This window comes from Bos taurus, chromosome 11, assembly GCF_002263795.3.
Source record: "Bos taurus isolate L1 Dominette 01449 registration number 42190680 breed Hereford chromosome 11, ARS-UCD2.0, whole genome shotgun sequence".
Lineage (NCBI taxonomy): Eukaryota > Metazoa > Chordata > Mammalia > Artiodactyla > Bovidae > Bos > Bos taurus.
This window is the reverse complement of record NC_037338.1, coordinates 73,110,546-73,136,595: the sequence shown is the minus strand read 5'-3', so window position 1 is coordinate 73,136,595 and position 26,050 is coordinate 73,110,546. Positions and strand designations below refer to the sequence as shown.

The window sequence follows — 26,050 nt, the reverse complement described above, 5'->3', positions numbered from 1 at the left end:
CAGCCCAGTGTTTCTCATGATATACTCTGCATATAAGTTAAATAAGCAGGGTGACAGTATACAGCCTTGATGAACTCCTTTTCCTATTTGGAACCAGTGTGTTGTTCCATGTCCAGTTCTAACACACACATACATACATATATATATATATATCTCATAAAAACTCATATTTTCTAACATTGCTTCTGAGGAAAATATTCCTTTTTTTAAAACCATCAGAATTGATCTCCCAGTTCTGGCAGTGGGCATTCAAAATTTTCTGTAGCAGGTTTAAAGGAGGTGAGGGAGGAAAAGTTCCATATTTTAACCCAGGCTAATTCTCTGGCTTATGTTTTCTTAATCCCCTGCCCTCCCAGCGTCTTGGTTGCCTTAGCAGTTACCCCTTTCCTTCTGAATGCAAACCTCAAACACCTAGAATGGGCCTGGCAGCAGGGCTAACCAGCTTGGGTCTATCTAAACTTCAAAAAGTTACTCATGTAATTTTGACCCTGTGGGGTTGTATCCTAGACTTATTATCTCTCAAGGATAATTCTTTTACGTAGAATTGCCTACTCAATACATACGCTCTTCTAAACTATTGATACTGGCAAACTGTCCTAAAATGTCTTTTCAGTAGTGAATGAGAGTATTGTTTTCCTCCACACCTATGAAAAAGGTTTGTTATTTGTATAATTGAGACTGTCTGTAACAGCAGTGAAGACCTTCCAGCTGGTTGGAAAATGGCCGAAAAGAGCCAGGAAGACACTGGCTTGGGGTGTTACTATGGTTAGAAGGTAGAGCCAGCACACACAGGTGGAACCTTCCACCAGAGAAGGGAGCACCCAGGGTTTTTTGTTTATCTTTTGGCTGTGCCACATGGCATGTGGGATCTTAGTTCCCCAACCAGGTATCAAACCTGTGCCCCTACTTTGGCAGTGTGGAGTCTTAACCACTAAGGGCAGTCAGTGCTTAGTCACTCAGTTTGACTCTTTGTGACCCCGTGGACTGTAGCCCGCCAGGCTCCTCTGTGGGATTTTCCAGGCAAGAATACTGGAGTGGGTTGCCATTTTCTTCTCCAGAGGATCTTTCTGACCCAGGGATTGAACCCACATCTCCAGTGTCTCCTGCACACTGCAGGCAGATTCTTTACCGCTGAGCCACTAAACTACTAGGGAATTCCCATGGTTTTTTGTTTGTTTGTTTAAATCTGCTGCCCAGATACGGAGCAAAGGGAAAAAAAGGCACAAGCCTTTTATTAAAAGCTCAAACAGCAAAAAAGGGATTCAGCATCCTTATCACAAAAAATGGCTGGCTCTTAGCCAAGCATCCTACTGATTGCTCTTTATGACTTTTTCTGATACCTTTGCACTCTCTGCCATCTCTTGTATGACAGCCGATCCCCACAGACTTTCTTAGGTATCCTACTCCCAGCCGCTGACATGCACACACGGTGGTACTTGTTTCTCTTCTCCCAGATGGTGGAGTCATGGCCCAGGACCTGGAGGAGTTAGCAGTCAGAACTATGCATCACCCCTCTGGTTCCTTGGCCCCAAGGAAGTTTATTGTAATGCTTGAGGTTACAACTAAAGGGGAGAGAGGTCTGGCAGAGGGCTGAGGCCTAGAAGCAAATACCTACTCCTCCTGCACCCTCCAGACTCCTCACCCTGGCTACATATGGGACAAGGATCCAGGCAGCTGTTGGATTTAGCTGCTCCAAGATATTGGTGCTCTTAAATCTGCCTACCCCTTGCACGCTTGGAAAAAATAATTTAAAAAAGAAAACTCCATTTGCCGCTGGGTAGGGCTTATTCACAAGGGGCTAATTTTCTTTGGCTTCACTGTTGCTTGTGATTTGAGTAGGCAGGCAGTACAGGTGAGAAAACAGTAAGTTGCACCATACCCAAGGTGGCAGGGCCTGTCTGCAATTTCTTACTACCCTAGGCCCTTTTCTGAGAGTCTCTCAGGCCAGTGGGACAAGGTTCAATCAAATGTTATCCTGCTTGTTTTCGAATGGGTCTTAATGCTACATAAGCACTGTGCATTTTTTGTTGCAATGTGACATTTGACACGTACAAAACACCCAGGAAATAGTGCTTTTCAAGGGACAGTGCTCCCTCCAAAGTTTAAATGTGCTTCTGTGCTCTTAACTTTCATTCCTCCCCGCCTCATTCCCTTTCCTACCTTTTTTTCTCTGCTCTCCTCCTTTTTCTGTATGTGATTGCGGGTAGTGATGGAGTGTAACCCTACTGAAAACCGCTACAGAAGATAACAGTTCCTTGTTAGATATAAATTTATTGATGGCAGGGGTTTTTCACATTCTACAGTCGATAGAGGCTGAATACACAAGAGTAGGAGCTCAAACAGAAATGGATAACAGGCTTCCTTGGTGGCTCAGTGGTAAAGAATCTGCCTGCCAGTGCAGGAGACAAAAGTTGGATCTCTGATCTGGGAGGATCTCACATGCCACGGAAGAACTAAGTCTGTGTACTGCAACTATTGAGCCTGTGCTCTGGAGCCTGGAGACTGTAACTACTGCACCCAGGAGCGGCAACCACCAAAGCCCTTGTGCCTCAGAGCCCTTGCTCCGAAATGAGAAGCCCATGCACTGCAACAAGGAGTAGCTCCCACTCGTGGCAACTAGAGAAAAACCCCTGCTGCAAAGAAGACCCAGCACAGCCAAAAATAAAGTTATATACATTAATTTTAAAAAAGAATGGATGACAGGCAGGTGGGTGCAATGTACTTTAGTTCAGAATTTCTGAGTGAACCTATTATTCTACCCCCTCCATCGAGGGAAGGACAACCCTTGGATCCTCGGAGCTAGCACAGTGATTGGCATAGAGTAGACATTGAATTACATTAGATGAATATGGTGATTTTGAGGATTTTTTATTTGATGGATGAAGAATTAATCATAGGGTCGGTAAGTGATGAATCACAACTTGGTTCAGTTCTGAAGTCTTCCAGCCTCTGTTAATACCACCTGAGCCTTAATGGGGGATTCAATACAGTCCTCACCGTAATTGCGGCAAGGAGGAATAAAGCCCCAAACTGAGATAACAGCGCTATGTACACCAGTGCGCCCGGCCTTAGTGGCTGCGCGCGCAACCACGCCAGCTGCGGGTCAGGTGACTGCATTTCCCTGGCAACAGCTTTGTTGTTAGTAACCAAGCTGTAGTCCCAAGGTGGTCCAGGCAGGACTGCCCCGGGGGCGGAAGGCACCTGCCATGAATCCGCCGGGATCCTTGGGGGTCCTGGAGGAGAAGGAGGAGGAACATTTAGCCCCCCCAATTCTCGGACCCTCCATACATTCTGATAATCCTCAGGAGCGGATCCAGGCCCGGCGCCTGCGCATCGCGGCGCGCCTGGAAGCTCGGAGGCGGTGAGTCAGGGTTTGGACGCGTTCTTCCGAGGAGCGCCCAGGGTGCGGGTGACCCAAGTGCTGGAATGAGGTGGTGGCTTCTCCACGCCGGAGCCCCTGCAGTGAGGGGCTCGCGTGCCCTACGTGTGAGCTGGTCTTGCTTCTTGATGAGATAGAAAACTTTTCTACCAGAAGGTCCAAAGTATGTGATATTAAAGCACTGAATACACTTAGTAAAGTGAAAGATGGAAAAGGAATCCCTCCAGCACGTTCACGGAGAGCCTTCTGCGCCAGGCACTGTGGGCCGTACCTGAAGATGTTGGGGCTTCATGACCTGTCCTCCGAGGTCTTTCTTTCTTCCTTGCTTCCCAGCCTGCCTTCCTTCCACAAGGGGTTACAGAGCAGACCTCGGCTATCACTTCTGTTGGTCTCAGTGGCTTAACTGGTTGTGTGACACAAAACCCTTTTCCTGCAGGGTCTGAGGCTGATATCCATACCATTCTCAGGCTGGGGTTGCCACCCCCGTCCACTCACAGACTTTGTGGCCTGTCTTAAGAAGGGGGACCGAGGGGAATTTGCGTGAACCCGTGACCGCCTGAACACCCGCCTGTGTAACAGCACTTATATCTCGTCCTGCTGGTCAGGGTCAGCTGCCTTGCCAAGACGGTGCTTCTCTTGTTGTCTGCCGGCCTTTGGACACAAGGGCCCTAAAGAGATGTGGCTGTGTTCCAACAAAAACTTTACTTAAGGACACTGAAATTTGCATTTCATATAATGTTAATGTGTCACAGAATATTCTTCATCTTTAGGTCTTTTTTTCTAAATTGATACACTTCATATTTTATAGCAGTTTTAGTTTCACAGAAGAATTGAGTGGAAACTACAGAGGTTTCCCATTTACCCCCTACTTCCACACATGTATGAAGAAGCTTCCCTGGTGGCTCAGATGGTAAAGAATCTGACTGCAATGTGGGAGACCTGGATTTGATCCCTGGGTTGGGAAGATCCCCTAGAGAAGGAAATGGCAACCCACTCCAGGATTCTTGCCTGGAGAATCCCATGGACAGAGGACCTGGTGGGCTACAGTCCATGGGGTCACAAAGAGTCACACCCGACTGAATGACTAACACACACTCTACACATGTATAACCTCCTCCACTATCAATATTCTTCACCAGAATGGTACATTGGTTACAACAGTTGGATCTTGATAAATATATAATGGCATGTATCTACCATCATAGTATTGTACTGAAGAGTTTCACTGTCCTAAAAATCCCCTGTGCTCTGCCTATTCATCTTGATCTTTAAAAAAAAAACCATTTGAAAATGTAAAAAAATCATTCTTCACTCCTGAGCCATACAAAAGCAAATGAATCAGATTTGGTGCATCGGCCAAAGTTTGCCAGCCCTGAGATAACAGATCAATGTGATTCTCTGTGGGATATCCAAGTGGTCCTGATCTATCCAGACTCTAGTTTGTCAGCTCAGGGGCATTGACATGGCCCTGCAAGTACAAGGGCTGTATGAGTGTGTATTATCTGTTCCTCCTCGATATAAACTTCCTAATCCTTTTTCCTGACTGAGGTAGAAATAGCGTATTTGGCTCAATCAGTGGCCGCATTCCAGGTACCTAAGGCCACACTCATATGCTCAAGCAAGGACCTGCAAGGCAGCTGCAATTAGGACTGCTGCTTTCTTGAGCTTGCAGTAATTGACAATCATTTTCTTGGCTCCATCCATCCAGTTTTTGCAGGGACCTGACGAGTGAATTAAATGGAGATTTGATAGGCACCACCACTCCCACATCTGTGAGATCCCTAATTGTATTGTGTGCTCAATCGCTCACTCATGTCCAACTCTTTGTGACCCTGTGGACTGTAGCCCACCAGGCATCTCTGTCCATGAAATTTCCCAGGCAAGAATACTGAAATGGATTGCCATTTCCTTCTCCAGGGGATCTTCTCAACCCAGGGATTGAATCCATGTCTCCTGCGTCTCCTGCATTGGCAGGCAGGTTCTTTACCACTGAGCCACCTGGGAAGTCCTTGAGATCCCTAAGGGTGATGCTAATCCCTGCCATAGCCCTGGTCTACAGTATTGTTTTTTATGCACTTGGGTGCAGTTTTGGAGTGTCCATTTGACCTTCCATACGGCTATAGCTCTTACCCACAGGCCAACAACCTAGTGTGAGAATTTCTCAACTTTCTAAGCATGTTAAGATCACCCTTGTCGCTCTTTAGGGAATGGTTTGGAGGAACAAAGATCCCACATGCCCCTCGGGTGGTGGGGGTAGGGGTAAAAAATTCTCTGCCCTTCCAATGCAGGGGAGGCAGGTTCCATGGGGAGCGAGCTAAGATCCTACAGGCACCCCCTGCATTGGAAACTCAGAGTCTTAACCACTGGACCACCAAGGAAATCCTGGATTGTGTTCTTTTTAGTATTCGAATTTTTATCCCTATGGAATATATTTTTGTATATGGTGAAATACACTATGAAAATTTTAAATTTAAATTTAAATCCCCCAGGCCATGCACAGCTCGGCAGAAAGATTTAAAAACAAAACAAAACAAAAACCAAAGTTAGGGAAAAAAAGAGTGAAAGATTTTACTTCCTAGAATTTAAACTTCATTTTCTCTACATTTTTTCCATCCCAGGGAAGCTCTTGGAGAATATTTAGATGGGAAGAAGGAGAGTGAGGAAGATCAAAGCAAGAGCTACAAACAGAAAGAAGAAAGCAGACTGGTAGGAAATGGGGTATAAATGGGTCCCACCAGTCCAGTAGGCTTCACTCTTCTGTGCTGGGCCTTTGATGCTGCAATGCCACGCCCCGCCCCTCCCCTCTTCTTCCCTCCTGTCCTCTCCCTTCCCTCTTCCCCTCTCCTCAGTCTTGGTTCCCAGACTTTAAAACTGTCTCACGGCCCAACTTCTTCACGATGTCATCCGCGAACAGGTCAAACTCTTTGAAGTCACACATGGAACCGTTCTCGTCTGTACCATTCATTTATTTCACTATAGACAATTTTCTGCCTTGTTGGACTTTCCAAATGTGTGTGCATGCGGTGTCCCCAGTGGAACTGTTAGGTTCTAGATGAGCGAAGGCCTCTTTGTGGCTGTGGAGTAGGGCCAAACTTGTACCCAGTGAACACTAAAAGAAAGTCTTTGATCGCTGTCCCATGGTGATGACAGGGCTCCTGAAACAGGTAATAAAGGACTTGAAGCAAGAGGTGCAGGAGGGATAAACAGTAGTTCAAAGCAGGGAGCGTCAACTGGCACAGTGCCACATTTAATTAATTGCATGGAAAAGAGCTCACCCAGCCAGCCTGGTCAGGGAAGGTTCTAAGGAGAAACTAGGATTGGAGCTGGGTCTTAGAAAGATAGATGGGATTTCTAAAAGTGGGGAGGAGAAGAGATCATTTCTGGAATTGAAATGCAGTTACTGAGAGAAAGTATTCAAATTACTGAAATAGTATTACGGAGCCTCATTTCAGTTCAGTCACTCAGTTGTGTCTGATTATAGAGCCTAGAGATATCTAGAAACAACTGAATTACCTGGACTGTCCTGGGTCAAGGATAAGATGTTTTGTTGTAGTGGAAAGAATATTGAACTCTTATGGGTATTTGTTCCAGCTCTGTTGATAACTGTGAAGTAGATGTCACATCATCCCTTTGGACTTAGGGTACTTTATCTAAAGCTGGATGATCTCTGAGCATTTCTGTGAAGGACAAAAGGAATATTGTATATAATCCTGAAAATACTCTTTTAGTTGATACTGATATAATCTTGAAAATACTGTTCATCCTGAGCACTCTAAAGTTGAGTGTAAAACCAGAGAGAGAATATTGTTTTTATTAGCAGCTTTTCTATGTTGCTTTCACTTAGGACTTAAATCGTGAAGAGTGTTAGCACTGAGTAGGAAATGGTAACCCACTCCAGTATTCTTGCCTGGAAAATTCCATGATGAGAGGAGCCTGGCAGGGCCCTGACCATGGGATCGCAAAAGAGTTGGGTATGACAGAGCACACATGCATGTTGGCATTGAGGAGTATAAAGAACATTTATACATTTCAGTTTATAAAGAAAATGCTACCTTTTTCAATATCAACGTATTAACAACTAGTTCTTCTCCAAGACCTGGGCAGGAGGGGCCACTGCCCTTGACCCTGTACCTTATCAATAATTTTTTAAAAAATGGTAATTCTTTTTGTTTCCTGTTTGCTGCTGCTAAGTTGCTTCAGTCGTGTCCAACTCTGTGTGACCCCATAGACGGCAGCCCATCAGGCTCCACCGTCCCTGGGATTCTCCAGGCAAGAACACTGGAGTGGGTTGCCATTTCCTTCTCCAATGCATGAAAGTGAAAAGTGAAAGTGAAGTCGCTCAGTCATGTCCGACTCTTATCGACCCCATGGACTGCAGCCTACCAGGCTCCTCTGTCCATGGGATTTTCCAGGCAAGAGTACTGGAGTGGGGTGCCATTGCCTTGGTCAACTCCAAGTTTATAAAGATATTCTTCCATGCTTTGTCTTTAGACAGTTCATTGTTCAACTGTTTGTTTACATTTGCTCTATAATCTGTCTGGAATCCATTTTTTGTGTGTGGTGTAAAAGTAGGGCCCCAGGTTCATTGTTTTCTAAATAGATCTTTAATTAACCCAGCACCATTTAAAGAGAAGATCATTCTTTCCCCTCTGCATTGCAATGCACCTTTGTTGCAAACGAGGTGATCATACACGTGTGTTTGTTTCTAGATTTTCTGTTCTGTTAGTCATTTGTCCATCTTTGTGCCACTTCCACATTATTTTAATTACTGTAGCCAAATGGCAGCCCTTGATACCCTAGAGTAAGTCCTCCAGCTTTGTGATTCTTCAGAGTTATCTTGGCTGTTCTTGACCCTTTGTATTTCCACATAAATTTTAGAATTATTTTCTCAATTTCCACCAGAAAACCTGCTGGGATTTTAATTGAGATCAGGTTGAAAGTACAGATCAATTTGGGAAAGAATTAATATCTTACCAATATAGATTTGCAACCCATGAGTATAAAATACCCCTTCTTTTGCATATAAATATTCTTTAATATCACTTAGCAATGTTTTACACTTTTTGTCGGGGTTTAATTGTTTGTTGTTGATATGTAAAAGTATAATTGGTTTTGACATATTGACCTGATAGCCAGCAGCGTGGTCAAATTCACTTGTTAATTTTCATAGTTAACCTGTGGGTTCTTTTTTTAACATATAATCGTATCATCTGAAAATCACAGTTTTATCTTTTCCTGTTCAATTTTGATACTTAAAAACTTGTTTTTCTTGCTTTGCTGCACTAGATATGCTTCTAGCCCATTGAATAAAAGTGGTAATGAGGAGAGTCCTGTGTCCTGTTCTGGCCCTCCTCCAGATGCGTCCCCTCAAGTAGACTTGCCTCAAGTTTATTCAGAGCCCAAGTGCTCCCATTAGAGCACAGAACTCCAAATTCCCTGTCCAAATGGTTCTGAGCCCACTTTCAAGGCCTGCATCAGCCACTTCCTAGGTTTCGTTCTGCTTAGGGATGGCCAAAGGGTTTAATAGAGCTCCCATGTGTGGTCTGAGAAATTCACGTGCCGGCGTCTGATGCCCTTCATGGTGCAGGATGCGGAGCTGGGAGTATGAAGAGAATGGCCTGGGCTCCAGGCTGGTGGCCAGGGGCTGGGCTCTAGGCTGGGGGCTGATACTGTCTACCCCTTAGCCACCAAGTTCTGAGTTGAGCTCCGAGTCATACTATGAATTCAAACCAGGACTTCTGTTATGAAGGTGCCAAGGTAGGAAGACACAATGTGTTTAATGGCTTATTACACTGAATTATAATTTTTAAATATTTAGGTATGTGATATGTGGACCTTCATTTACACTCTTACCCGGGGTCTCAAAAATGTTAGGATGTGTCTATTAATCTGTTGGTGACGGCAACGTTTGCAGTTTTACTTTGGATCTTAAATACTTGATTCAGATATTTCTGATGTTCACATTATCTGAGTAGAAAATAGAAAATTGCTCAAAACTACAGGAAAGTTGATACTTCCTTATGCATTTAAAACCATTTGGCACAAGTGATAAGGCTGGAGCTGTTTAAAAAAGTCTGAAGCACCCTGGAAATCTGGGTTAAAGTTCAGTTATGTATTCATTAAAGCCACATTTCAAAATTTCCATAGAAGAGAGAGAGGAAATAGAGTCTCTGATCATTTCAGTGACTCCTCAGAGGAGAGAAATTTATGGGTTCCTCATTCAGAAATGATCTGAGAGTTGGAAAATTTTTAAGTTCCAGAACAGACTTGGAAAAACTCAGACATAACCTGAGGATACCTGAACTTTTTGTTGAGAGGATGTATTATCTTGAAATCAAGACATCACCGAAAGGTCAGGAGTGAAGATGCTGAGTGTGAACTTTACAAAGAGGAATTTAGAAGTGGGGTTCCAGTAGCCTTTGAGGGCGGGGTCATGCAGTCAATTACAGGAGTCGCCTGTGTTAGAACACCTCTAGCCAAAGGTCCCACATAACATTAGCTTAAACAAGATAGAAGCTTATTTCTCTGGTTCATTTAATAGCTCAGAGTGGACATAGTCCAGAGCTGATATGGGGGTTCCTCGAGGTTGGGAACCTAAGCTCCTTCCACCCTTCCTTAGGTTGTCTCTGTCTGCTGACCATGACATACTTAGCATCACGTGCCAGCCTGGGAGATAGAGAAAAAGGGGGCAGGAGAGGGCACAGGTTCCCCTTCAAGGCACCATTCAGAAGTGGCACAGGCACTGCTGCTCATGTGCATTCTAGCTGCAAGGGATATTGGGAGGTGTATCTTTTTGGAGAGGTCAAATGCCCAGCTAAAATGGGTGTTCTGTTATTAAAAGGAGAGGGGGGAAATGGACATTGCAGGACAACTATTATTATTATATGTCTCACCTCCCCAACTGAGATTCTTAGAAAGGACCCTGGCAGTGTCAATCACTCAGAGGCCTGTTGGAGAAAGTGCCGAGATGTGCCCAGAGGGCATGCCCTCGTCCTGGTGGGCTGGTCCCTTCTCTAGTGAGACTAAACTGAAGTACATCCAGAAGTGCAGAATGCTTGTAGATCAAAAGCTGTAACATCACTTCATGAGTGTCCTGATGGAAACGGGTTGCTAAGTAGCTTCTACTCTTAAAAGTCATCAGATCAGATCAGATCAGTCGCTCAGTTGTGTCCGACTCTTCGCAACCCCATGAATCGCAGCACACCAGGCCTCCCTGTCCATCACCAACTCCCGGAGTTCACTGAGACTCGTGTGCATCGAGTCAGTGATGCCATCCAGCCATCTCATCCTCTGGCGTCCCCTTCTCCTCCTGCCCCCAATCCCTTCCAGCATCAGAGTCTTTTCCAATGAGTCAACTCTTCGCATGAGGTGGCCAAAGTACTGGAGTTTCAGCTTTAGCATCATTCCTTCCAAAGAAATCCCAGGGCTGATCTCCTTCAGAATGGACTGGTTGGATCTCCTTGCAGTCCAAGGGACTCTCAAGAGTCTTCTCCAACACCACAGTTCAAAAGCATCAATTCTTCGGCGCTCAGCCTTCTTCACAGTCCAACTCTCACATCCATACATGACCACAGGAAAAACCATAGCCTTGACTAGATGGACCTTTGTTGGCAAAGTAATGTCTCTGCTTTTTAATATGCTATCTAGGTTGGTTATAAGTCATCAAGCAGCTTTTAATTCCTGCTTGGTTGGATCGCACAGCTACAGACAGTTGTGCAAGTGTTTCTAGCTTTATAAATTCTTATTTGGTTTCAGAAACTGGCTAAACTGCTGCTCTGTGGCACTGAGTTGGTGACAAATATCCAGGTAGCTGCAGATATCAGAGAGATCCACAGGCGAGTCGAGGAAGAAGAGATCAAGCGTCAGAGGTGAGGAACCTCCTGGGCTCTGCAGCCTGGGGGATGTGAAGTGTCTCTTCTCTGGGTCCCCAAATTCTCCCAGTTCTTTATCAAACCTGGTCTAGAAGGATCCACTTCATGCCCTTTTTGAGTCCCCCTTCCCTCCGCTCCTCCCTCCCTCTCCCCCTCCTTCATTGCTTCCCTCCTCCTTCCTTAAGTGTTACCTTTCTAATGTGTTCCAAGCCTGGTGGATACAAAAAGGAGTGGACATGGCCTCTGCTCTTGATGTTCATAGTCTGGTTGAGATAGATGTGCAACCTCCACCCCACCATGATTTGTGTTAAAATAAAGGGAATGGTTACCCACTCCAGTATTCTTGCCTGGAGAAATCCATGGACAGAGGAGCCTGGTGGGCTACAGTTCATGAGATCACAAAGAGTCAGACGTGACGGAGCGACTAGCACACGTTACAAAGGTATGTATGGGCTTCCCGTGTGGCGCAGTGGTAAAGAATCCACCTCCCAGTACAGGAGACGTGAGAGATGTGGGTTTGATCCCTGGGTCAGGAAGATCCCCTGGAGTAGGATATGACACCCCACTCCAGTATTCTTGCCTGGAGAATCCCATGGACGGAGGAGCCTAGCAGGCTGCAATCTTTGGGGTCACAAAGAATCAGACACGACTGAGCACACACAGTACATTACATGACAAAGTTGTGTATAAGAGTTATGGAAACAGTATAAGGTGACCTTTAATTTTCCCTGGAGAGATTAGAGAAAACTTTTCAGGCAAAGTGATATTTGAGGTGGGCCATAAGGGATGAATAGGAGTTGGAGGAACCAAGGAGTGGGCATATTAGGAACAACTTGTACAGAGGCATGAGATTGTATGATGCTTGGGAATGGCATAAAAGTGAGGGATGTATAGGGGTGGTGGAAGAAAAGGATGGGGTTGAGAAGGTAGATTAAGTTGTTCTGGGTTTAAACTAGGACTTCCCTGGTGGCTTAGAGGGTAAAGCATCTGCCTGCAATACAGGAGACCCGGGTTCGATCCCTGGGTCGGGAAGATTCCTTGGAGAAGGAAATGGCAACCCACTCCAGTATTCTTGCCTGGAAAATCCCATGGACAGAGGAGCCTGTAGGCTACAGTCCATGTGGCCACAAAGAGTCGGACATTTAATCATAAAAACCAGACCCATGAAGGCTGTGTACAAATGTAGCAGCATGTTAAAGAATGTTAAGCAGCATGTTAAGGAGTCCACAACTGCAAGTATAGAGGGTCGGGGGATGATGGAAACTCTTCTGTGGCCAACCCTCAGCTCCAGGCCTCAGCAGGTGGGTGGTTGGCACACCTACCTCCCAGGGTTCAGCTTCCTTGACAGGGAGACAGAAGCTGCTTAGCAGGATTCCGCTTCCTTGGTTTGCACACAGAGAACTGATAACATCAGGATCAGAGGTCCTCAAGTAAGCTCTTCTTTGGCTTGTTCTTCAATGAATTCCTTACCTATAGTCCAATTACAAAAGCAGCCCACAGGGCCATCTTGCTTCTCTCAGCAGGTACATACACAGTGCGATTTTCACAACAATATTTTCATTGGTTCTACATAAGTTCAGTTCAGTTCAGTTCAGTCACTCAGTCGTGTCCGACTCTTTGCAGCCCCATGGACTGCAGCACGCCAGGCCTCCCTGTCCATCACCAACTCCCGGAGTTTACCCAAACTCATCTCCATTGAGTTGTTGATGCCATCCAACCATCTCATCCTCTGTCGTCCCCTTCTCCTCCTGCCCTCAGTCTTTCCCAGCATCAGGGTCTTTTCCAGTGAGTCAGCTCTTTGCATCAGGTGGCCAAAGTGTTGGAGTAGTTCTCTCCATTAGCAGCTTTACCACTGTCACTAAGATATCATTTATTCTTTTTTTTTTCGGATTTGTTTATTCATTTATTTATTTTTGGTTGTGTTGGGTCTTTGTTGCTAGTTGTGGGGAGCAGGGGCTGCTCTTCATGCGGTGCACTGCCTTCTCCTTGCGGTGGTTTCTCTTGTGGAGCATGGGCTCTAGGCACGCGGGCTCCAGTAGTTGCAACTCATGGGCTTAGTTGTCCCACGTCATGTGGGATCTTCTCAGACCAGAGGTCAAACCTGTGTCCCCTGTGTTGGCAGGCAGATTCTTTACCACTTCCCTGAGCCACCAGGGAAGCCTGATATAATTTATTCTTGAAATTTCCCACTGCCTGTCAAGGCCTGGGGACTGAACTGACTGATCTCCAGCAGGGTGACTGTGGAAAGGCCCTGAGGGCCCCATTGAGGAGTTGGACTTCTCTTGAAGCCCCTGAGGAGAAATGGAAGGTTGTGGGTAGCGGCTGTAAGATAAATGTGGGTTTTGGAAATGTAATCCGACAGCTGTTACTCATGTTTTGGAAAAAAAAAAAAAAGTTAATGGAATGATAAGATGTCCTCCATGCCCTAGCTTAAAAGGTGGGAAGGAGAGAAGGGATCATGAGATATTTATGTTGTAATTCTTTTTTTTTTTTTTTTATGTTGTAATTCTTTTCATTAAGGGAGTTTTCATTCTTGTTTGGGGACCATCTCATAGAAGAACCGGTTACTGAAGTTGGGAGAGTGTTGCAGGCACATGTCCTGGTCAGAAGGGGCCTCACATCTCAGCCCTAATGCCTCCTTCTATCCAGTCCCTTCCTTGGTGTGCTCCATCACATGGTTTCTTTGGCATTTTTGAAATTCTGGGAGACCACTCCTATTTTTCATTGCTAATCGTGGTATTTTCCTTTTTGTATGTTCCACTATTATTAAAAGATAATAATAGGAGTGCCATTTGTTAAGTGACTCCTGTGCTGGAAATCATCATGTTTAATCCTGACAACAGTCACAAGAAGGTAGATACTTCCGCCCTCTCTATTCTACAGCTGAGAAAAATGGGGCCTGCAGAGGTTAAGCAACTTGCCTAAAGTTGAGAGCCAGTAGCAAAATCAGGATTTGAACACAAGCTATGGGACTCGTGGTCAACTGCTTGTGATCAAGAGTCACCGTCTTACTCAGAGGATATGACCAGTTGACTCTTGAACTGTGTGTATGTTTGTACAGCTTTAATGCTGATCCATTTTTGTCCTGGGTCACTTTGTTTACTTGGCCTGTTGTTTACAGTCAAGCTTTAAACTAAAAGAAGATTTCTTAGAGTCTGGTTTGGTTTGCAGTGGTTCTAAGGGCTTGGTACCCTGGCCTGTTTTCCAGATCCTAGAGAATCAGCCCATACTCTTGGAAAGCAGCCTCCAGAACTGGTTTGTTTATATATTTGCAGACTTGAAAAGCTGGAGAACGAGGTCAAGACCAGCCAGGACAAATTTGATGAGATCACCGTCAAGTGGGAGGAAGGCAAGCAGCGGAGAATCCCTCAGGAGCTGTGGGAAATGCTCAATGCCCAGCAGGTGCACTGCGCAGGGCTGATCGAAGATAAGAACAAGCTGATCAGCGAGTTACAGCAGGCAAGAGCCTGGCCCTGGGTCCCGCCACAGGGGATGGAGCTGGGGGAATGCGTGCTTTTCCTGAATGGAGAAAGGCAGAGGCCTTACTTCGTCACCAAGAATGTGGTACAGCTTGGGCAATACACTTAAAAATATTTTTAGTCAAAGTATGATTGAATTACTATGTTGTGTTAATTACGGCTGTACAGCAAAGTGACTCAGTTATACATAGATACACATTCTTATTCATATTCTTTTCCATTACGGTTTATCACAGGATATATTGAATATAGTTCCTGTGCTCTACAGTAGGACCTTGTTGTTTCACGCTATACACTTTTTTTTTTTTTTAAAGATTATTGTTTTTAAAAAAGTATATATTTATTGTTTGGCTGTGTCAGTTGGGGCACACAGGCTCTTTAGTTGTGGTGTGCAAGCTTAGTTGCTTGGTAGCATGTGGAATCGAACCAGTGTCTCCTGCCTTGCAAGGTGAATTCTTGGCCATTGGACCACCAGGGAAGTCCCTCAGGCAATATCCTTTTAACCGGAAGAAAAAGTTCTGTAGTCATTTTAGAATCATTGGCTGCCTAAGAGAAAGATGTCCTGTTGTAGTAAATGCCGTTTCAGGCTTTCTGTGCTTAGTTAAGGAATGGAACAGTCTGTAGTAGATGTGTGCCCATGTTAGAACATGGACATTCGTTGCTCGGCAGGAGCCACCGGGTTTTCTGGGAGCCTGCAGGGAGATGTGCAGCAAGTAGTCCCTTCGAGGTTTGATCCTGGGCTTCTCGTTGAGGCTTTGCCCTGAGCTGAGCCTATGGGCTCCAAACACCCGTGCTTCCCCCTGGATAGGTGACGAAGAAGCCTATCCAGCACCTTGCCTCTGTGCGGCTGTATTTTCTGGTGCATGAGCTGATGGGAGGGGTCTGAGGGTGGTCTGGGGGTGGGGGGCTGGCAGCCTCTGGCTTCTGTCTCAGTTGGTGACCAACCTTTGATGTGCTCTTCTCTAGGAGTTAAAAATGAAAGATGACCAGTACGTGAAGGATTTGAAGAAACAGTCAGATGACATCTGCCTGCTCCTGGAGAGGATGGAAGAGCAGGTGAAGAATGTGATGAAAACCTTTCGCCAGGAGCTCCAAAATATCGAGGTAATGGTGTGTGAGAGAGCTGCCCCCTGGTCTGGGAGGAGGCCCACGGCAGGAGGCCCTGGGAGGAGGCCCCTGGGGGGCAGGCTGGCTTGTCCTAACCACCCAGGGAGGGCCCTAGACTGCTGTCATTGCTCCATCTCACTGCTCTCACTGAGGTCTCTGCTCTAGGGTTTCATTCATTTGCTTGTTCATACGTTCCCTCCTCCAACAAATATGCAAGTGTCTACTAAATGGCAAGCGCTGTGCCAGGGGCCGGGCAACAACCAGGGACAAAGTCCTGGGTGGGACCTGTATTCTAGCAGAGGCAGCTACACAGTAGACAGATAGATTACTATGTATGTAATTTGACAGGCGGTGATAAGCGCTTGGAAAGAAGATAAAACAGGGTAAAGTAAGAGGAGTAGAGGAGGGAGATCAGTGTTCCAGAACATCAGGCGGTTTTGAGCCACTTATCCTACGTATTTATGACAGTCAGGGATGTGGGGAGGGGAAAGGGGCGTGCCAAGCAGAATCCAGGAGCCTGTACTCTGGACTGGCCTGAAATGTTAAGGACTGACATCCAGACAGGCCTTTCCAAATATGGAAGAGAGCCAAGAGGCGGGGGCCTCTCTCTTTGGATTAGCACAGACTTATCTCTGCATTCCCATCCACCCCTCTCCACCCCCTTTCTGTGAGCTCCATGCTGCCTTTGCTTCATGGAAACCCCAGCCACTGTGATGCTCTCACTCGAGTCCCAGTGGAATACAAGCCAGGGTTGGCCCTGTGACTTCTAGGCCCTGGCCGTCCCCCACTGGACATAGGACGGCTGGCACACTTCCTCTCACAATCCTTGTGAAGCGTAGGCTTTGTAATAATCCCCATGCAGCTCCTTCCACGGTGCTTTGGGTGAATGAAACCTGACAAGTCTGCATTTGGGTTCGACTTTGTGTGGGTGGAGATGCGATGCTGCTGCTGCTGCTGTCTGAGCGCTCTTTGATGCTGTGGGACCTGCCTGATGAAAGCAGACACAAGAGCCCTTTTTCTTTCTGGTCGCAGAAAGCATTTGAGGTGGAGAGACAGGAGCTGCTGACCAGCAATAAGAAGAAATGGGAGCGGGCCTTACAGGCTCACAACGCCAAAGAGGTCAGGGAGTGGCCCGTGGGGGAGGCGGAGCGGGTGTCAGTGGTGATTCGTAGAGTCTGGGGTGGCTCCTGCTGAGGCTGAATTTGCCAGCTTTTCTACCTTGGGGAAGACTGCTGGAGCTGCACATCCTGACTGCGACTGCCGGGTCGGCAGCAGGGCCCGTGGGCGGCCCCTCTTGTGGTGGTGGTGGTTGGTACCACGTGTGTAGCCCTCTGGTTTCACTGGTCCTGCTGCTCTTGTCTTTGTGTCCTGGGTATCTCCCCCAGCCATGGGTATTTGTGGCCCTAGAAACTGTTTTAAGACATATTCTAAAGGATGTGAGATTATCAATTTATTTCAGAGACGTAAAGAACAAAGAAATAATATGACCAAAATCCGTTAGATTTTTTTTTTTTCTTAGAAATACAAATGTCTGATGGCAGGGTCTGCACTCTTAGAGTCTATAGAGTCAGGACCCTGTTAAGCAATGTAAGCCATGGCCTTCGAGTTCAAAGCCTTGGGGCACAGGGGTTCTGAGAGCAGAGAGACTCCCCTCAGAGTTAGAACAGGGATGGGGCCCGTCCTTCCCCTTGTCTCCCTGTGCCTTTAGCTGGAATATCTGATGAACCGCATCAAGAAAGTGGAGGACTATGAGAAACAGCTCAACAAGCAGAGGATCTGGGACTGTGAAGAGTACAACACGATCAAGATCAAGCTGGAGCAGGACGTGCAGGTGTGACTTGTTTCTCCGCCAGGGTGTCTGGGCGGCTTGGCAGACGGAGCACCTGTGAATGTCTCAACCTTAGCAACCGCCCATAATATTCTAGAGCTAGTCCATCCAACCAATACTTACTCATTATGTGCTCTCAGTGATCATATCTGAAGGAGCTTATTTACAAGAAACATGTGGAGGAATTCTTTCTGTTAAAAACCAGTGGAAAACTGCCAAGATGCTGAAGGAGTCTGGAAACCATGGCATGTGAGGGATCATTGAGAGAATTGTGCATTTTTGCCAGGTGGAGGGAAAATATCTCTAGGGTCAGGTAATGGTAGGGTGGCCACCATGTGATGGGTGCCTACCATACTCCAGGCACTTAACACACAGTTTCCTTATAGTAACTATAATCCTTGTAGTAACTCAAAGGGGAGAAATCACTAGCGTCATTTTATATGCCATGAAATTGAGGCTCAGAGACAAGGCTGTTTATTTATCTGGTAAATGGTAAGCCCTGGATTCAAACCCAGTTCTGTGTGCCTTGGTAACCTCTGTCTTTCCCAGTATTCCAAACAGCCTCCTGATGCTGGTTGAACATAGCAGTAAGGCAGATTCTGACTCACCATCAGAAAGAACTGCCTCATGGTTGGAACTGTCTAACACAGAAAAGGGTCATCCCACAGAACAGAGCCCTTTTATGTCATAAAGTATTCAGAGGCTGAATGACTGTGTCTGTCTTCAGTGGAGAAGAAGGATTCCTGCAGTGGGAAGGGGGTTAGATTTTCTGGTTTCTAAAGTTCTGTACAAACCTAGGATTCTGTGTTTCAACATCGGTTAAAAAAAATTATCCCTAATTATATTTAGATGTAACATGGTTGCATCTTAACATTCAAGCATGTTCTGTTCATTTCAGTCTTCATCTAGAAAACCATGTTACAGTTTTTCCACATAGCCTTTGGTAGGATTTCAGTTCTTAACTCCTCTTGTAGCTTTCTATAATGAGATTAAATTAAAAAACCCTATTAGGGAATTCCCTGGCAGTCTAGTGGTTAGGACTCAGCACTTTCACTGCCGTGGACCTAAACATTACAAAAAAAAAAAAAATCCTATTAGACTAAAAATGTTTTTCCAGTCTTGAGAATTTTCTTGAGCCTTTCTTAATATTAATGTCAGGGAGCTGAGAGTTACTTACAAGGAACAGTAGACTTTTGTGAAAAAGCAGTGTGGCTTCTGTGGGCTGTACACATTACACTGTTGATGAAAATAGCTATAGTTAAGTTTTCTGAAGTTATCTTGGTTCTATGATTATTTACATGATAGAAGTACATACTGGTCTCTAACAGTGAAATAATGGAACCTCACATTCTTTTTCGTTGTTTTGTTTTTCTTTTTGCAGTAAAGACCTTTAATAAAGATCTACCCTCTTAGCAAATTTTTAAGTATACAGTATTGTTAATCATGAGCTCTTGGTTGTACATTATATTTCCAGGACTTATTCACCTTGTACAATGAAACTTTGTAACACTTTGACTAGTACCTCCTCATCTTCCCCTCTTCCAGCCCTTGCTACTGCTACTGCTAAGTCGCTTCAGTCGTGTCGGACTCTGTGCGACCCCATAGACGGCAGCCCACCAAGCTCCCCCGTCCCTGGGATTCTCCAGGCAAGAACACTGGAGTGGGTTGCCATTTCCTTCTCCAATGCATGAAAGTGAAAAGTGAAAGTGAAGTTGCTCAGTCGTGTCAGACTCTTCGCAACCCGACGGACTGCAGCCTACCAGGCTCCTCCGTCCATGGGATTTTCCAGGCAAGAGTACTGGAGTGGGGTGCCATTGCCTTCTCTGCCTCCAGCCCTTGACAGCCCCTCATTGCAAATTCTCCTCTCTGCTTCTTTTTAATTATTTTAGATCTCACATGTAAGTGAGATCATGCAGTATTTGTCTTTCTGTATCTGGCTTATTTCACTTATTGTAATGTCCTGCATGTCCATTTCTATTGTTGCAAATGGCAGGATTTCCTTTTTTTAAAAGCTGAATAATATGCCATTGTATGTATATAGTGTTAGTTGCTCAGTCATGTCCAATGCTTTGCGACCCCATGGACTGTAGCCTGCCAGGCTCCTCTGTCCATGGAGATTTTCCAGGCAAGAATACTGGAGTGGGTAGTCATTCCCTTCTCTGGGGAAATCTTCCCAGCTCAGCTTCGAACCTCAGTCTCCTACATTGCAGGTGAATTCTTTACTGTCTGAGCCACCAGGGAACCTTTTAAAAATCCATTAGTCCATCATCAGATATTTAGATTGTTTCTGTATCTTGACTGAAGTGAATAATGCTGCAATGAACGTGGGAATGCAGATACCTCTTCAAGTTCCAGATTTCAAATTTTCAGGTTACATATTAATATTACCTGATCAAATAGTAACCCTGTTTTTAATTTTTTGAGAAACCGCCATATTGTTTCCATAGTGGCTGTACCAGTTTGCATTCCTGCTAACTGTAGAAGGATTCTCTTTTCTCCAGACCCTTGCCAATGCTTGCTGTCCTTTGTCTTTTGATAACAACCATCCTAATAGGTGTGAAGTGATATCTCTTTGTGGTTCTGATTTGCCATTCCCTGATGATTAGTGATGTTGAGCATCTTTTCATGTGCCCATTAGTCATCTTCATGTCTTCTTTGGAGATATGTCTATTCAGGTTCTTTCCCCATTTCCTAACTGAGTAACTTATTGCTGTTCACTTGTAGGCTTGGAACCTCATGTTCTTAATTCAATGTTCAAACGCTTGAATGAAGTCAAGAAGTTATTGAAGGACATGAATGAAGCCAAGAAGGACATGGGACATGAGGAGATTATAGAGGTTAAGAGATAAGACTAGGGAGGTGAGGGGCAGAGAGGCAGGTAGCCCAGGAGACCTGGCTGTCCTGGCTCACACTGTCTGGATTGACTAGTGGTGAGGTGTGGGTATTTGGGAGACAGACAGATGGAGACTCTCAGAGTGGGAACCTGCGTGCAGTCCATCAGTGTAACAGTTCTTCCCTGTGTCAGAATGACTATACTTTACCACATTTTACCCTTGAACTGAGAAAAGGTAGTTGAATCATGGATTACCCATATTGCAATATGTGGAATATTTTAGTAGATTGAATTTTATCATAATGCCTCTGAGCTGTAGTCATGATAGTAAAGTCAGATAGCATCAATTTTTGTCAGAAAGATATGGCATGCAGCTTACTTCCTAACACTAATTCTTTGCACTGTATCATTTCTAAAATATAGAACCAATTTTTTTTGCAAACCCCCAAAATATAGAAGATCCAGTACCTATAGGTTTGGCTTGACAGGTACAAGAAGTAAAAATAAGAAGGTATACTTTTCAGTTCTTACTACTAGAAAGGTCATATTAACAATGAACAAAGAGAAACCTATAAACATTATATACTCAACAATTTAACGACCGATACCCACCACTCCAAAAAAAAAGTGCTAGGAACACTTAGTTCTTGATGTAGGAAGCAACTTTTATTTTTAGGCCTTACGTGCTCATTTAAAATTGGAAAATGGTTTAGTACAACTTTAATGCCAGAATATTAATCACAAAAATTAAATACAAGTTATTTACTTAACAAGTATTGTGAACTTACCTGGTGCAAAGCATAAAAACAAATAAGATACAGTTTCTGTCCTCTAGGACTTTACAATCCTTTGAGTTAGAAAGCAAGACCGTGAATAGTATAAGTAGTTAAGAGAGTGAATGAGGGCTTCCCCAGTGGCTCAGTGGATAAGAATGCCACTGCAGGAGACGTGAGTTCAGTCCCTGGTCCGGGAAGATCCCACGTGCCAAGGAGCAACTAAGCCCATGTGCCACAATTATTGAGCCTGTGCTCTCGAGCCCGAGAGCCACAACTACTGAAGCCCGAGTGCCCTAGAGCCCTTGCTCAGCAACAGGAGAGGCCCACACCATGGTTAGAGAGCAGCCCCCACTCTCCGGAACTAGAGAAAACCCCACAGAGCAGCAAAGACCCAGCCGGGTCAAAAATAAACAGATAAATAAAATAAAAATTCTAAAAAACGATAAGTTCATATTTGTTGTTAATGGCCACAAAGGCCAATTTTTTTTTTTTTTTTTTTTTTTTTAAGAGTGGGTGACAGGGAAGAAAAGGGTAAGCAAGAGTTTGGAATGTGGAATCTGTAATTCCTAACAGAATCCCTGGGGCCCCCTCCACCCCCACAGGTTGAGATCAGTGGTAAAGAGGCCCAGTGGTGTCTCTTTATCAGTGATAAAGGTGCCCAGCTGAGAAGGCCAGAGGGAAAGGCTGTACTAAATTTCTGTTCTGCTGGGGCAATGTTGGCTACCAGTATCAGCCTGGGGCAGGAGTTGGCTTCAGAAAGGAGCTCCCTTGCTCCTCCTCCTGCCCCAGGAGAAAGAGAAGAGGACGGTGATCCACACCCACAGTCCTTGGAACACTGAAGGATTTTGGTGACAGGTTAAATTATAATCTTTATAAATGATTCTTCCAAACTAAACATGATGTTTTGCCATTAGTCTATATAGAAACACAGGATACAGCTTTGCAAAAATATCTTTGGATAATTGAATAATAAGCACAGACAGTTCTCCAGGCAAGAATATTGGAGTGGGTAGCCATTCCCTTCTCCAGGGTATCTTCCCTGACCTAGGGATCCAGTCTGGGTCTCCCATATTACAGGCAGATTTTTTACTATTTGAGCCACTAGGAAAGCCCTAGTTCCCAAAGAATATTAACAAAAAGCAGGAGTAGATATTTTCAACAAGAGGAAATAAAATTGGCTAATAAATATTCAACTGCACGCACAAGCAAAAGGCTGTAAATTAAAATGATCCAGTGACAGACTATTATTATTATATATATATTTTTGCCCATAAAACTGACTTAGATTTAAGGTCTGTTTTTAGGTCACATCCACTGGCCGGTTAGCTCAGTTGGTTAGTGTGTGCTGCTAAGTTCTTTCAGGTCACAAAGAAAAAGACATGGCCTAATTACTTTTGTTCAGAGTTTTGTAAGCTGTGTTCAACTAGGTGAAATATTGATGATGGTTTCACAAAACCAACAACAAAAAAATGGTGCCAGTGGTATTTTATTCCTTTGAAGATGTATTATGTAGGAAAAATATTTACATAATGATTATTATGTAATAATCTGCCTTTCAGAATGAAATTCACAGGAGAATTCATATGGTAGGGCTCGCATTTATAACTTACGTGCTCTTCCTGTGTTATAAATATAAAAATTGTTCTATTGCCGGGGTCCAGCCCCGGCTGATCCAGGGTATTCAAAGCGGGGATGGCATCGGCGAGGATCAGGATACAATAGCTTCAATTAGATATTAATTAGAGATGTAAAGAGTAATAGAATGAGGATAGCTCAGTAGGAAAATTCAGTGGAGAAAAGAGGCTGAGTAGCTTGGTTTACGCGGGAGACCAATAAAACTTCAAGACAAGAAGTTTGCACCACTTACGTAGGCCGCAGGCGTCCTTCCGTTCTCCCGAAGGAGAGGAGACACTGAGGCCTCCCTGGTCGGATCTTAGAAGCCCAGGCATAATTAGTAAGCATGGCGGGTTCCGAGCTCCAGATGGAGACTCAGCCAGAGTGAGAGAGCGACATGGGGAGACCAGTCTTTCGAGAAACTGATCCCAATTCTTTATTTTCCATGGTCTACTTTTATACACTGAGATGTTATGCAAAATCAGGCGGGGTCAGCAGTCCTGACTTTTATCAAAGTCAGGTGCTTCATACAAATGTATACAGAGGTCTTAGGGGTGTTACATCATCTTCTGGCCAGGGGGGCCTGCTGACAATTTATGATCCTCTCCTTGTGACAGCGGTCAGTCAACCAGGACACTTATTTCTCCAGGGGTGATTATTCTTAAAACAGACGCCACCCAAATAAAGTTACATTCCTATAGGGTGAGGGTGTAGTGGGTTTTAGTTAAGGAAAGAATTTACTTAGCCTAAGGTCTAACGTGATTAATATCAAAGGTTAATACTTATTTCGTCTATATATTCATTAATGTGTGTAAGGGCAGGGGATATGGAGACTTAGCAACAAACATTGGCTCAACAAATGAAAAACCCTTCACCAATACAATTTCTAATCAGCCCACTATACTTATACTAATGGTTTTCTAACTTTTCTAAGGAACCTGTTTTTAGAAGGTTTAAAGCATCTCGTGCCTCTCACAGTTGGGAGGCTGTGAGCAATCACATGTGGCCGGACAAGCCTGTCAGGCAGGCTAGAGAACCTTCAGAGGAGTTTGTAGGTTAAAACACTCTTGTCACGCCCAGGAGTTTTTATTAACTGGAGCTCTTAAGTTAACTCCTTCTCCGAAAGAGGTGGTGGGGGACAGCCCCCGGTAAAGTCAGAGGTGTAGATGAGCACAAAGTAGTAAAGTAGGCAGGCTCTGGTTATGGGGGTAGATGCTCGAGGATTTCCAGGGGGACTCCTGAGGCTCGATCCTGCCTTTGCGTATGTCGAGCCTCCTTCCTCATGACCTTTGCCACGGGCCGAGTGCCTCACTCTGGCCCCCAACATTCTATGGCCCAATAAGTTTGGCAAATGCTGTCTTAGTGACAGGGGCTCATTGCAAAGGAGGTCCATGGACACGGTTAGAGCAGACACCCAGATGCTAAGGGTCATGGGGCTCCCCAATGCCTCGATCCCAGCAAAGCCTGGAGCTCGCTCATGATCGTCCGAAATCCAGAGCAGCTCTGGAGACCCTCCTTCTCTGTGAGTGTTCACACTCTCTCAGATTGTCACCATCCAACAAAAAACTTTTCTATTGGACTTCCGTGCCAGCTGTGCTGAACAGTGGCCTCCCCAGTGTTCAGGGCTGGTCCCATTTGAAGCAGCAGAAATGGTTATGATTGGAGCACAGTGGCATGAATCATCATGACTTTGCCGGAAGAATTGCTGAGAATCTCTTCCCCCAGTGGACATAGCACACAGCCATCCCTAGAAGGTTGCAGGGCCCAGAGCAGTGGCTCAGGCTGGAACCACCCTGGGTGATTGCACTTGAGATGAAGCTGTGCCTTCAGCATCTTCTATAGGCTCGTTGGGATACTGTCAAGTCAGAAATTTCTAAATGAAACTTTAAGCCTGCTCAGCAAGAGTGGGGTGTGGCTCCAGGCAGCTCCCTGCTCTGCCCCAGGCCCCCTGCCCCAAGGGCCAGGCCTGCCCTGCATGGTGCTGAGCGCTGACAGGTGGGGAGGTGGGTACTTGCCCACAGTCAGTGGAGTGTGAACCATAAATTGTGGGAATCAATTTACTGAGAACCTTTGAACCTGATTTCTGAGAATCTACTGTAAGAAAGTAAAATACTCCCAATATTTTACATGCAGTACTTCCCACCATTATTTTATAATATTGAAGATTATCAAAGCAACATAAATGTATTTGTACATGTATAAATGTATATACTATAAGGAAATAATAAAACATCATGGTATATGATAAATATTTCACATATGGTAAATTATAATATAAAAATATTATGTGCCATTGTGTGCTTAGTTGATCAGTCTTGTCCTTTGACAACCCTATGGACTGTAGCCTGCCAGGCTCCTCTGTCCATGGGGATTCTCTAGGCAAGAATACTGGAGTGGGTTGCCATGCTCTCCAGGAAATCTTCTCAACCCAGGGATCGAACCCAGATCTCCCGCATTGCAGGCAGATTCTTTACCATCTGAGCCATTGTCCAGACCTTTAATTTGCCTCTAATGATAAATTTTCTAAGAATTCAGGTAGAGACACTTGTTCCTAAGGTTCCTCCGATATGACTTCAGAACAAATGACTAGGGACCCTCGGGTGTAATAAATTGTACCAGGACCAATTAGAATTATTTTTTTTAAAACTTTAGATTCTTGAGCAACAGCTTCAGCAAATGAAAGCAACTTATCAGCTAAACCAAGAGAAGCTGGAGTATAACTTCCAGGTGCTGAAGAAGAGAGACGAAGAAAGCACAGTGATTAAGTCCCAGCAGAAGAGGAAGATCAACCGGTAAGCTCGCATGCAGAGTGTCTTTCTTCTGGGCCTTTCTCTACTGAAAAGAGGGATGGGTATGTACTCTTTTGTAGGAGTAGAAATTGTTAGAAGTGTAACTAATTCTTAGGGCTTCCCAGGTGGTGCTAGTGGTAAAGAACCTGCCTGTCAAAGCAGGAGATAAGAGACACGGGTTCGGATCCTGGGGTCTGAAAGATCCCCTGGAAGAGGGCATGGCAACCTACTCCAGTATTCTTGCGTGGAGTAGCCCCGTGGACAGAGGAGCCTGGTAGGCTACAGTCCATGGGGTCACAAGAGTCAGGTATGACAGAAGCGACTTAGCATGCACGCATAACTAATTCTTATTAAAAGAGGTGTTTTTTTTTTTT

At 45.0% G+C, this 26,050-nt stretch overlaps 1 protein-coding gene across 1 annotated transcript in view; it reads left to right on the top strand.

Moving 5' to 3' along the window:
- Window positions 1-3,129: 3,129 nt before the first annotated feature.
- DRC1 (dynein regulatory complex subunit 1) overlaps window positions 3,130-26,050 on the top strand; it is a 38,484-nt gene continuing 15,563 nt past the window's right edge. Inside the window, 8 exon segments of the mRNA NM_001037591.1 lie at window positions 3,130-3,361; window positions 5,998-6,085; window positions 11,135-11,247; window positions 14,526-14,709; window positions 15,696-15,833; window positions 16,869-16,955; window positions 17,545-17,667; window positions 25,540-25,679. Coding sequence (NP_001032680.1) covers window positions 3,207-3,361; window positions 5,998-6,085; window positions 11,135-11,247; window positions 14,526-14,709; window positions 15,696-15,833; window positions 16,869-16,955; window positions 17,545-17,667; window positions 25,540-25,679 — 1,028 coding nt within the window. The 5' untranslated portion in view covers window positions 3,130-3,206.